The sequence below is a fragment of the Thamnophis elegans genome, chromosome 11 (genome assembly GCF_009769535.1).
Source record: "Thamnophis elegans isolate rThaEle1 chromosome 11, rThaEle1.pri, whole genome shotgun sequence".
Taxonomy (NCBI): Eukaryota; Metazoa; Chordata; class Lepidosauria; order Squamata; family Colubridae; genus Thamnophis; species Thamnophis elegans.
The window spans coordinates 5,028,249-5,042,080 of NC_045551.1; the positions used below are offsets into that span (position 1 = coordinate 5,028,249).

Here is a 13,832-nt window from a genome sequence, read left to right on the forward strand (position 1 = left end):
ATTTCTCAGTGTCTGATTTTTAACTATCAAGTTCCATGTAGTAGATTATCTAGAGTTGATTGGTTGGTTATTGGATTAAAAAAAACTGTAGTTTCTTCCAACAGGTCTTACACAAAATATCTTTCTTTTTTAGGAACTTGTAATTGTATGCTTAAGCAATGGACCAAAAAGGTAGAAAAAAAATAGTTTTTAAAATGCCCTACAATTTGCTCTGAAGAGCCCTGGAAAAAATGCATGTTAAAAAAAAAAAAGCAAAGTTATTCAGCATGTCAGAAATTGTTACAGTGATTGGTAGAAGAGCTTTAAGATTTTTGACAGGAGGTAATAGGAAGTGAATTTGTGAATTTTTGCATGAACGATTCGGGATCAGAGCCGAGGTGGCGCAGTGGTTAAATGCAGCACTGTAGGCTACTTCAGCTGACTGAAGTTCTGCAGTTCGGCTGTTCAAATCTCACCGGCTCAAAGTTGACTCAGCCTTCCATCCTTCCGAGGTGGGTAAAATGAGGACCCAGATTGTTGGGGGCAATATGCTGACTCTGTAAACCGCTTAGAGGGGGCTGAAAGCCCTATGAAGCGGTATATAAGTCTAACTGCTATTGCTATTGCTATCTTTCAAATTGTGGTATCTCAGTGATACAGACCCCTTATAAATAACCACAGTTCTCATGACATACCATAATGCTCTTATACATGTTGCCATTATTGTCTTCAACACTGATACGGATAATACAGGTGTCTTCGTTCTGTTGATTGTAAACAGGAGAGGAGACTGTTGAGGTAATGGAGGTGACAGAGATGGAGCGTTTGTGGATTCTGGGATTGCTGGCGAGTGAAGGAGGAGACACAAGGATATTGGTGAAGGATGAGACTCCTGATGAAGATGTGTCCATGGAGTGGATGGAGGAACAAGAGGAGGAGGACTCTGTAAGCTAAGGAGTGAAGTCATAAAAGAAAAATCAAAATATTTATTTGATTTACACTAGTTTCTAAACTGAGGGTTTTAAAAAAAAAACAACCCACTACTAGCTACCATTCAAATCTGGTAGCTAAACTTTAGAGTTTAGGGCAGAGGTGGGTTCCTACCAGTTCGCACCTATTCGGTAGAACCGGTTCGTCAAATCTACCTAACCGGTTAAAGAGGTTCCACCAGTGGACCCGGAAAGCAGGCCACACCTACAGAAGAGCTTCCAAACATTTTTTGAACCCCACCACTGGTGGGTGTGTAATGTTCCGCAGTTTTCTATGCATTAATAATGATCTAGTAATATTTCCTTATACATTTTAGGGACCTTTCCTTACATAATTGGTGTTTTCTTTCATACTTTTGGATTTCTAATTTCTGTTTCCGTTAGTTGGCAATTGCTAAAACCAATCCCACATGAAAAAGTATTCAAAGCCTTCTTGATTTTAATTGTCAATTTATTTATTCCTGCACATTGTAATATTTATTCATTTACATATCTCTGTTTTTTCCACTGTTGTGCACACACAATTCCAGCAGCTGCTAACATGTGTAAAATTAAATATATATTACACTCCCTTTCAAATAGCCAACAAAATATTTCTGGTTTTAATTCCATATCTTGCTTTACGATTGCTTCTAACCACTAACTTCTGAATAGCTACTTGGACCGACCTAAGTACTAATTCATAATTTATAATTATGAATTTCTGGTCACATGGGCGGCAAGCCACTCCCATCTGGTCACATGGGCAGCAAGCCACTCCCATCCGGTCACATGGGCAGCAAGCCACTCCCATCCGGTCACATGGACGGCAAGCCACTCCCATCTGGTCACATGGGCGGCAAGCCACTCCCACAAAGGAAGCCACACCCACAGAGTAGGTTCCAACAATTTTTGAAACCCACCACTGGTTTAGGGCCATCACCTGGAGATAAAAAGGTTCCAATATTTTGGTCAGTTCAACTTTGCCTCCACTAAAAACTGTTATCCTGCCAATCCTTTGTAGATGTAATTAGAATTTTCAACTCTCTTGCTACATCAGATTGCTACATCCAAAATCTATGTTCTATCATATCTCAAGGCTTAAAATGGACACGCAACATCAAAAACGTCATCACAAAAACACAGCAAAGAATGTTCTTTCTGCACCAATTCAGAAAGCTCAAACTGCCCCAGGATTGGGCTGATTCACTTATATAGAGGAATTATTGAGTCTGTCATCTGCACCTCTATAACTGCCTGGTTTGGCTCTGCAACCAAACAAGACAGACACAGACTTCAATGGATAATTAAAACAATTGCTACCAACCTGCCTCCCATTGAGGACCTATATTGCAAAGTCCAAAAGAGGGCTGTGAAAATATCTACAGATCCCTCACATCCTGGACATTAATTGGTTCAACGTCTAACTTTAAAATGATGCTGTAGGGCACTGCACACCAGAACAACTAGAGACAAGGACAGTTTTCTCCTGAATACCATCTATCTGCTAAACAACTAATTCCCACAACACTGTCAAATTATTTGTATTGCTATTCTTCTTCTCATCCTTCCTATTACCTATCTCCACCCACTTATGACTATAACCACGTTACTGGTATCTTTTCGATTTATATTGTTTTATGTGTTTCCTAGTATGATTTGATTGCTTATTACTGTAGTAACCTATGACTATCACTGTGTTGTATCTTATGGCTCTTGATTAATGTTTCTGTTTCTTTTATGGACACTGAGAGCATCTGCACCAAAGACAAATTCCTTGTGTGTCCAATCACACTTGGTCAATAAAGAATTCTATTCTGTTCTGTTCTGTTCTGTTCTGTTCTATTCTATTCTATTCTATTCTATTCTATTCTTCTTTGTGTACACTGAGAGCCTATGCACCGAACATAAATTCCTTGTCTGTCCAATCACAATTGGCCAATAAAGAATTCTATTCTATTCTATTCTATTCTATTCTATTCTTCTTTATGTACACTGAGAGCCTATGCACCGAACACAAATTCCTTGTGTGTCCAATCACAATTGGCCAATAAAGAATTCTATTCTATTCTATTCTATTCTATTCTATTCTATTCTATTCTATTCTACGCTATTCTTCTTTGTGTACACTGAAAGCCTATGCACCGAACACAAATTCCTTGTGTGTCCAATCACAATTGGCCAATAAAGAATTCTATTCTATTCTATTCTATTCTACTCTACTCTACTCTATATACATATATTTAAAGTAAGTTCCATTGAAGCAGCTTATATTGAATTGCACCACTGGAAGAACTGAAATAGTCCAAGTTAAGACAGACATGCTCTTTTGAGCTTTTTATTTCTTTGCATGCTAGTACTAAATACTCTGAGGGAGAAGAAGTACATGTAACATAAGATGCCTTCAAACAAATCATATTTCCTGAATTTAGAACTGACCAGCAGATGGCAGAACCTACAATTTTTTTTGTTAGCTCCTTCTACAGCTGTAGCTACAATCTTAGAAAATCTTTCCTTTTGATTTTTTTTTTTAAACTGAAGTTCTTTCCCCTGTAGAGTAGGAGGGCCTTTTATAAAAATTTTAAGGGTTATATTCACCACAGAAACATTACTTTTCTTCCAAGATCACCTTTATGTTCATTTTGTTCCAGTCAAAGAATATATATATAAATCTTGGATTTGAACTAAGGAATCCTTGATGCTCTCTGAGCTTAATTGTTTGTTCGTAGACATGAATCAACCATCAATAGACATGGAGATATAAATTATATTTACAAAGCATTCAAAAGAGACAATGAAAAGGCTAAGAAGGAAACAAAAAGACCCGAACACATCCTCTCCAGCAATCAACACCCAGATAAACAAGGATTAACACCTGACAAACAATCTAGAAGAAAACAATGGCTTACTCAAGGAACTATCAAGGAGAAAACCATACATTCCTAATACTCTTGAGAGCACCAAGAACTCCATTGTTCTTGTCTCTGGAAGCTGATAACCTGATTCAGGGATGCAGAAACTTTTGACCAGCTATAGGATTACTAAAATACACTCCTAACGATGAGAGATACTGTGCATTATAATTCAGCAATATCTGGAGGTTCACAGGTTGCTTCACTTTGATCCTATAGAGCAGTGTTTCTCAACCTTGGCAACTTGAAGATGTCTGGACTTCAACTCCCAGAATTCCCCAGCCAGCGAATGCTGGCTGGGGAATTCTGGGAGTTGAAGTCCAGACATCTTCAAGTTGCCAAGGTTGAGAAACACTGCTGTAGAGAGATGGGATGGATAGGGACAAAATGATTTCGGGTTCATATTATGGGTAAACTGGGCCCCCTGTAAATCAGTTGGCAAAGTCAACTGAGCACATTCATTGTACCAGAATCTGGCTTTCTCCTACTGCAGAAAGTATCAGTTCAGTTTCAGTTCAGTTTCAGTTTATTGTATTTATATGGCGCCCTTTTCCCCCGAAGGGGACTCAGGGTGGCTCACAACTCAAACCAGGGAAGGGGGATACAGACAAAAAGTTTTAAAGAAACAAAGCATAACAATGCATAATTTAAAACACAACAGTCATACCATTCGAGACGGGGGCAACAGCTCTTTAGCCCCAGGCCTGTCGGAACAGCCAGGTTTTAAGGGCTGTGCGGAAGGCCTGGAGGGTGGTGAGGGTTCGAATCTCCACAAGGAGTTCATTCCAGAGGGTCGGAGCAACCACAGAGAAGGCTCTCCTCCGGGTAGTCGCCAGTCGACACTGGCCGGCGGATGGAATTTGGAGGAGGCCTAATCTGTGGGATCTAATCGGTCTAATGGAGGTAATTGGCAGCAGGCGGTCTCTCAAGTACCCAGGTCCAATACCATGAAGGGCTTTATAAGTGACGACTAGGGCCTTGAAGCGTATCCGGAGACCAGTGCAGCTCGTGGAGGATAGGTGTTACGTGGGTGAACTGAGGTACACCCACGATCGCTCGCGCGGCTGCATTCTGGACAAGCTGAAGTCTCCGAATCACCACTGCGGCAAATCAAAACCCTCCAACAAGACTATCAACCCATAGGGTGTGATTGCTAGTGCAGTGGGGGATGCTCCATTCACTTCCCATGAGGATCCGAAATCCTTTCTCATCATGCCAACTTTTTAACCAAGAGTTAAAAATTGGAAATGAGTTTCAGACGAATATCCCATGTTTACACCAGGAAGAAAGTTGGGTAGAAAAGTTTCTACAGGGTGGGGCATAACCTTTTCCTAGGGGGTCACAGCAAGATCGACAGCAGTTTACAACTTCCGCGACACCTCATTTTAAAGCCCATAAAAAACTGAATTGAATGAGCTATTAAATGTTAAATTTGCTTTAAGAATGGCTGGAAAATTCGATTCGGAAGAACAAAGGATCATTGACAGAATAAAATGCATTGCCTTTCGAGAGGCTCGCGATGCTGGAGCGACGTTTATCAATCCACCTCGTTTGAATGCTGTTCGAAGGGCTAATGGTGGTCATACTGACTATTAAATCGTGTCAATAAACTCAGTTTTTGATGGGCTTTCGAATGGTGTATGAATTATTTGTGTTGTTATTACAAGTGTTGCTGTGACCCCCTAGGAAAAGGTTATGCCCCGCCCTGTACATCACAGTTAGTATTTTCAGGTAGACCTAGCCCAGGATTTTCAAACCGGAAGATATATCCTTGGGGAGAGGCAGACAGCATGCATGGAAGGGGCGAAGAACTTTTTAGTTGTATGTTATTACAATAAATCCACCTTTCCCAAAGTTTCATTATATTAGTTTCCTTTTGGCCTTTGGCATTTTAAGGGAGCTGCCTCCATTAGGTTTAGGTTTATTAGATTTATATGCCACCCTTCTCCCAAGGACTCAGGGCGGCGTACAACATTAAAAGAAACACATAATACAAAAGTTAAAAAAAATTAAATAGAATATCCCAAACAAACCCAATTAGAATTGACAATAACATTTTTTTTTAAAAAAGATTAAAATTAACAATGATCAATAATTTATTTTGTTTTGTTCAGGCCAGGCCAGCTTGCTGGAAAAGCCAACTTTTTAGGGTGCGTCGGAAGGACCGGAGATCGGGGATTATACGAAGCTCCGGGGGCAGCTCATTCCAGAGGGAAGGCGCTCCCACAGAGAAGGCTCTCCCCCTGGGGGTCGCTAGCCAACACTGTCTGGCTGACGGCATCCTGAGGAGGCCGACTCTGTGGGATCGCACTGGACGGTGGGAGGATACCGGTGGCAGTAGGTGGTCTCGCAGGTATCCTGGGCCTAAGCCATGGAGCGCTTTAAAGTCATAATTAGTACCTTGAATCGCACCCGGAAGACAACCGGCAACCAGTGCAGGCCGCCTAAAAGGGGTGTAACATGGGAGCACCTAGGTGCCCCCATGATTACCCGCACAGCCGCATTCTGGACCAGTTGAAGCCATTGAGATTGCACTAAAGGGAGGTGTGATGGCAAAGATTTTAAGATCCCTCCTTTAATCCCAATATCTCCTCCTGGAAATCAAGAGTGGTCTTTCTGGCTCATACTTTCTTTTGGGCCTCATCCGGGGTATCCGTAGGAGTGATGCAGATGTCCTCCGATTCGGAATGGTTTGACTCGCAGGACGATACACTGACTGAATCCATGCTTTCCCCGGAGCTCCCGCTCGGTACGGACTTGGGCTGTTCTTTGGTAGGCGTGCTATTAGCAATCACATCGGGTCCCAGAAATAAGCTGTCTCAACACAACAAAGTGACAAATGAAAGAAGGCAAAATGTTGGTGAAGAGTAGAGAAAATGAACTGGATCTGAAGTGGACAAGCCTGCAATGTTATTCCCCGTAACCACATTCTTGGTAACTTCAGAGGAATTGAATTTGAATTTTAATGGATTTGTATGCCGCCCAATCCCGAAGGACTTTTTACCACCACCCCCCAGCAGCATTCTATAAGCCTCCATAAGGCTAGGCATGCAATTTTTTTGACAAAAAACGGACCCGTTTTTGCAAAATATAGGCTGTTTTTTGCTTGTTTTTGCCCCCCCCCCCCCCCCCCGGAGCACTCTGCAAGCTCCCCCAAGGCTATTCATGCCTTTTTTTAAAAACGGACCATTTTTGGGAGGTTTGCAGAGTGCAAAAACTCCCCCCTTTTTCTTTAAGTGATTGATGAGAATTACATTGATCAAGTGCTGTGCCAGCAGAAACAAAGTCTTAGGTGCTGCAGATTGTCAGCTATTTCCTTCTCCAGCACATTGATAAATACACATGGAAACATCTACCTACCTACTTCTCTCTCTCTCTCTCTCTCTCTCTCTCTCTCCCTCCCTCCCTCTCCCTACCTATCTACTGTATTTCTCTCTTCCCCCTCTATTTACCTATTTACCTACTTACCTACCTATTCTCCCTCCCTCCCTCCCTATCTATCTACTGGATTTCTCTCTCTCTATTTCTCTCTCCCTACTAACTTAGCTACTCTCTCTCTCCCTACCCATCTACTGTATTTGTCTCTCTATCTCTTTCTATTTCTCTCTCTCTATCCCGCTACCTACCTACATCCTCTCTCTCCCCCTACCTACTTACTGTATTTCTCTCTATCGCTCTCTATTTCTCTCTCTCTCTCTATCCCTTTATCTACCTGCCTACCTAACTACTCTCTCCCCCTACCTGCCTAGTGTATTTCTCTCTCTTTCTCTCCCTCTCTATCCCTCTATCTACATACCTACTTTTTTTTAAATTTGCTTCTTCAAAACCTTGGTGTGTCTTATACTCCGGTGTGTCTTATATTCCGAAAAATACGGTATCTAATTTTGTTCAGGGAAGTTTTATATATTATTGCAGGCCTAGTTGATGAAAGCTATACAGCTATATCAATTTCATTGGGAATTATGAATAAATATGGGCAGTGGTTGAAGTTGGGAGTTTTTTCCATGTGTATTTATGTATGTATTTATATACTATATTTATATATAGTAATTCATCAAAAGTACATACACCTAATATCAATTTTCTAATATAGATTCTCTTTATTATTCCAAATAGCATTGAGGCTTCAGTCAATTCTTCTTCATTTGCAACGTTTTGATTTAAATTTTCGGGGGGGGGGGGAGATTGTTTATTGTTAATATAGGATGGGGTCGGAATAGAAAAAAAGGCATTTTGCTTCAACATCTAACCATGACAGTGAAATGAGATTGGGATATATTCCTTTAAATACAAATATATGCTGGCTTGGACAACTATCACATGGAGTTGTATATATAGTAGACTTGTGCAGATATACTGTAGATATAGATATAGATAGTCAGGGAAGAATTATTTATTTCACTTTTCAAGTCTTAGTACAGGTGAGGAAACTCTAGTAGAGTGCTTGATTATTCACACTCATTTTTCTTTGTTTAAATCTATGAAAAACAGTTTGCTTCAGTTAATGAGTCTTGAAGTTACACTATTAATTCCCTTGGCTATGGAAGAATGAAGCTGATTAGAATAGCGTTAACTTGCAAATTTCAGTTGGGTATCATGACATAAGGTAAATACTATAAGCCCTCCTGGGGCTTAGAGAGACATCCTATATTTTAAATAGGATGAATTGTTTTAAAAGATAAAGGCTCCCCTCGCACATATGTGCTAGTCGTTCCTGACTCTAGGGGGTGCTGCTCATCTCTGTTTCAAAGCTAAAGAGCCAGCGCATCTGAAGACCTCTCGGTGGTCATGTGGCCAGCATGACTAAATACCGGAGGTACACGCAACGCTACCTTCCCACCAAAGTGGTCCTTATTTTTCTAATCGCATATTTTGTCATGGTTTTGAACTGCTAGGTTGGCAGAAGCTGGGACAAGTTAACGGGAGCTCACTCCGTTACGCGGCACTAGGAATTCGAACCGCCGAACTGCCGACCTTTCTGATCGACAAGCTTAGCCACTGAGCCACTGCGTCCCCTATGAATTCTTTACCTGCCTCTAAAACAAGGCAAGGAGGAAGGCTTTTGAAACGTCTATGCTTCCAAATGCCTTTCCTTTCAGCGAGGATCTGCAGTAATAACACAGGATTGTTCATTCGCACAGGTATAAGTGTGGTTTTTGCACATGATTTCAGTCTTTTCGCACGAAGGAGAGCAGATGTTCTCTCCAGGGAACAACCCTCAGTTCTCCAGACTCCCAACCTTCACTCCCCCGTGCAAACTTACAGGCTCAAGCGTTTCACCATGCTCTTCCGCGGTTTAGGAGACGTCGTGGTTGTGTCAATCATTGCTTCAACCTCACAGGAAAGGGCATAGCTGGAAGATTAGAGATCACCTTTTGATTAGAACTGCGTAAAATACCGCTATCATAAAATTAAATCACTGAATTATATCCAAAACAAGGTATTTTGTTTTTATTTCTTTATTTTTAGTTTGGAAAAAGGTTTTATACCTATGTAGACCTTACTTCAAACTAAGTAGCTATGTTACTATAAGTTATTCCAGTTTTTCTCAACCGTGGCAGCTTGAACACATGTTCAACTCCCAGAATTCCCCAGCAAGCATGTATTAAAATTGCCAAGACTGAGAAACTCTGTTATTCAATAAGTTTCAAATATAACCGAAGAGTGTTTTTTTCCCCTCTTTTTGAAGATATATTTTGTGTTGTATAGGAACTAGGATACTTCTTGGGTTTATTCTTCTTCCTTGGATCCTATTTATTTTTTTAAAAAGTTTTTATTTTTTTTATTAAAGGAAAACACAGACAAAAAAATCATCTTTCATTACATCTTGTAGAAAGCTCCTATTTCTGTATTTCCAATTTCCAATTCAATAAAATTTGTATGCCGCCCACTCCCTTGGGACTCTGGGCGGCTTACAGGCAAGATAAAAGAAGCATTTAAAATTTAAAATAAAGATGCAAATTTTAAAATTACACCATCCATTCAGTCTAAGTGGGGCTGGTTTAGTGGCTTTACGGAAGGCCGGGAGAGTGGTAAGGGTCTGGATCTCTACGGGTAGATCGTTCCACAGGACCGGTGCAGCTACAGAGAAGACCCTCCCCTGGGGAGCCGCCAGCCGGCATTGTCCGGTCGACGGCACCCGGAGGAGGCCCAATCTGTGCGATCTTGTTGGTCGTTGGGAGGTAAGTGGCAGGAGGCGGTCTCTCAGGTAACCAGGTCCTAAACCATGTAGGGCTTTAAAAGTAACGACTAGCACCTTGAAGCGCGTCCAGAGACCAATGTATGACCCAAGATGGATCCTTTTCAACGTATATGCAATATATTCTATATTCTAATATAATGTATTCTAACTCCATGAGCAGATAGAATAGAATAGAATAGAATTTTATTATTTGTATGCCGCCCTTCTCCGGGAGGACTCAGGGCAGCGAACAATTCAAGGGGGAAAAAGGGGAACATAAAAAGACAAAATGCAAATAATAAAAGTAGACAACAGTCGCACAACCATACATGTTGAGAGGGGAGGGAACTCATCACCCCCAGGCCTGCCGGCAAAGCCAGGTTTCGACGGCTTTTCGGAAGGCCTGGAGAGAGGTGAGGGTCCGAATCCCTGCGGGGAGTTCATTCCAGAGGGCCGGAGCTGCCACAGAGAAGGCCCTCCCCCGGGTAATAGCCAGGTGGCATTGGCTGGTAGATGGCACCCGGAGGATGCCAACCCTGTGAGATCTAATGGGTCTGTGGGAGGTAATTGGCAGCAGGCGGTCTCTCAAGTACCCAGATGAAATTCTGAGCACCAAGTAGGAACAAATAAATGTTCAAGTAAAATGCACTCCTGGCCTTATATTTCAAACATGGGCTAAGAAGAGAGGAGAGCCAACAGCGCATAGAAGCATAGACATGTACACAGAAGGCTTTTCTGTAATGAGTTAAATCTGTAAATAAAACCCATAAAATGCAATTGCTACTCTGCATTACTGAAATCCAGCCTTTTGGGCTCACAAATTACAATTCAACCATGGCAACATCAGAGAAAGAGAGAAGATAAAAAAAAACAAGCTTTGCACCTGTTTAGTGGAACTCAAAATGTCACGGGAAAAGGAAGTTGATATAAAAAGACAACTTCATGGGTTATATATAGCTGCATATTGCTGTAAATGCTGGCTGGCTATTTTGAGAGAAGCCAAAAGTCAGAATTTATTAACAGATACTACCTTGATGGATCATTTCAGTTTTAACAGAAGCATGTTGAAGAGTTTGGAAGGCTTAAAATGAACCTTGAGCTCAGCCTTTCTCAGCTAGGGTTCTGTGTGAGATCATGATTGGGGGGAAAAAATAGCATTTTTTAAAAATTTTGCACTACGCAGTATTAGCACTTGCTGTGGTGGGAATCTTTATGTGCCAGGACTCAAATGTTGGCCAACCACTTTGTTGTTATGGTAAATATTGCAGAACATGAGTTGGGTGGGCTAAAAGTCTTGTGACATGTTTACATTTTTTTGGCGAAACAAATAGCTGTCAAAATAAACATTTTTATGTAGAGGTTCTCCAGACCTAAAAATTATCAGATCTTGGGCGAGAGGAAAAAGCATTTAGGAGAAAGATAAAGTTAAGAATAGCATCTTCCAGGGCAAAGGAAGGATACCAATATCCTATTCCAAAGGATACCGTCTTGCAGTGATTGATTTCCTGGTTCTTGAGGCACTGTTTCTAGTATGTTTGAATCGGGTGGGTTCCTGCCGGTTCTAACCGGTTCGCTAGAATAGGTTCCACAAATCTAGCGTGCTGTTTAGAACCGGTTCCAGCAGTGGAACGCCCCCTCGCTCGCTCCACCCATCCGGGCCTCACACATCCAGTTGCCACTGGTCCGATCGCTTCCCCCCATCCGCACCACGCCTCTAAGAGCCCTATAGAGAGCCCTTGGCTCTCTATTGATGCCTGCCGAGGAGGTAAGTAAGCTCTTTGCTGGCGTAGCGGCCTTTGGGGCTAATGGGGCTTGGGTTTCCAGCCCGACAGCCCCCGCTGTCATGACCTGGATGACTGAGAATCTCCCTAGACCTCTCTAGGACTGTACTTGGAGTTCTCCACTGCTTCATGGTATGAAGAGTTCTATACTTCTCCAGGGCTGGTTAAAAAAATATCAAGGTGGCAGACCTAAACAAGTGAACAAAGCTTTGCCCTGTGTTTGTGTGTGTGTGTGTGTGTGTGTGTGTGTGTGTGTGTATTTGTAAGCATTGCACATAAGTACAGGGTCATACTTATCCCTCCCTGTGAAAGCAGCATGTGTGTTTCTTTTTTTTAATATACTTTTTTTATTTTCCATTTTCATAACATATAATCACATGTACACTATTACATAGCCAATATCCTATTGTATTAAGTAGTAATTATATCAGTTCCTCTTGTCATCAACGCCCAGAAAGATAAAAACCCATTATTGGCTCTTCTGCTCTCCATACGCCTCTTTCTTCTATCTCCCTCCTACCTCCTTTCTTCCCTCCATCATCCTTTTCTACTCTATTTCCCCTTCCTTTCTCCTTCTCCTCTCTCTACATTTCACTCCTCCTTATCCTCCTCATCTTCCCCCCTTACCCTCTCTCCTATCACTCTCTTCCCATCTTTCTTCTCTATTGTGTCTCCCACTCTTCCTCCCATTGGTGTATTTCCACTTCTGAGCAAACTCCATTCTATGTTGATGGTATTTATGCTTCCATATCCATATCCATACTTAATATATCTTAGTTTTAAAGAAAAAACAAGAGAAGACAGTATACATGTGCAATCATATTACATTAAAATCTAACACCCCTCGTCAAGCCTAATATTCATCCCTCCCTCCCCCCCTCCCCCCCAACCCCCCCCCCAGCCTTCCCTCCCCCGACTTCCCAGAACCCATACACGGTATAAATCTTTAACAAAAACTATCTAAAATATATTTGAAAAAAGAATAAAAAATTGATAACATCTTTACATTGAACTTAATGGTCATGTGTGTTTCTTGTAGACATTTCAAAGGTGATTCAATGTCTTGTGCATTCCACAACAATTTTAAAATACAGTTTTGTTCTTTTGTCTCAGATGATCAAAGGAGATAAGGAAAGAGCTGGAATTATGTAAAAAAAAATCTGCCTGTTACAAATGAAAATTTTATCTCACCTTTCTTCCTCTGTTAATTGTCGTTGTCTCTGGAACCACTGGATGAATTTTTGGTCTGAAGTCATGCAGTAGCTATTACAGGAAGACTGTAGGAGTTTAATCTGAGCAATGACTTCAAATTCCTGGAAAAAAAATGGAACAAGAGAGGCCATCTGAATAAGGAAAAAGGAAGCCCAATATAGACTCACAGTCTCACAGTGCAGAGCAGCAGAAGGACGTGGGATGATTAGAGATGTTGAACAACTCACGACCAGTTCACTGACAAGATAATTTGGCTCTGAATGGCATTAAGCATCTATTCTTGGGTTTTTAAAAAAATGATTAAAAATTTAAAAACTAACAAAATTAATACAGAATAAAGAAAAGGGGAAAAAAGAAATCAAAGACAAAAATGCAGAAAGAAGACAAAAAGTATAAGAATACCACAAAAAGTTATAATCTTGAGACATTCCTACACCTATGTTGATGTGCTTTACATACAGTATTATGGGGAGGCATATTGTACAGCCAACCAGGTGAAGAAAAAGATAAACTAGTCAAATTGTACTTGAGAGGAACTGCGTTTAATAGTCCAATTGTCTCTCCTGGAACTTGCTTTACAATTCTGGTTGAAAATGTTAAGCTCTATAATTACACTGTTCTCCTGTTTCTCCCTAAAAACAATAAATAAATCCTCAGATTTCTGTGGACCATTAAATTGTGACTGAATGGTGGAATCAAAATGCAAACTTACCCGCCTTCTCTTCTCAAAGTTTATCAGTCCTCCCTACAAAGAAATGGATGGTATAGTTACAAAATCTGCATTTTTAATGGAGGTAAT

At 41.0% G+C, this 13,832-nt stretch overlaps 1 protein-coding gene across 1 annotated transcript in view; it reads right to left on the bottom strand.

The window, feature by feature from the left end:
• Positions 1-13,832, bottom strand: part of RGL1 (ral guanine nucleotide dissociation stimulator like 1) — a 109,821-nt gene that overhangs the window by 7,427 nt on the left and 88,562 nt on the right. Inside the window, 5 exon segments of the mRNA XM_032226674.1 lie at positions 675-929; positions 6,487-6,673; positions 9,123-9,212; positions 13,013-13,134; positions 13,746-13,778. Of these exon segments, the coding sequence (XP_032082565.1) occupies positions 675-929; positions 6,487-6,673; positions 9,123-9,212; positions 13,013-13,134; positions 13,746-13,778 (687 nt within the window).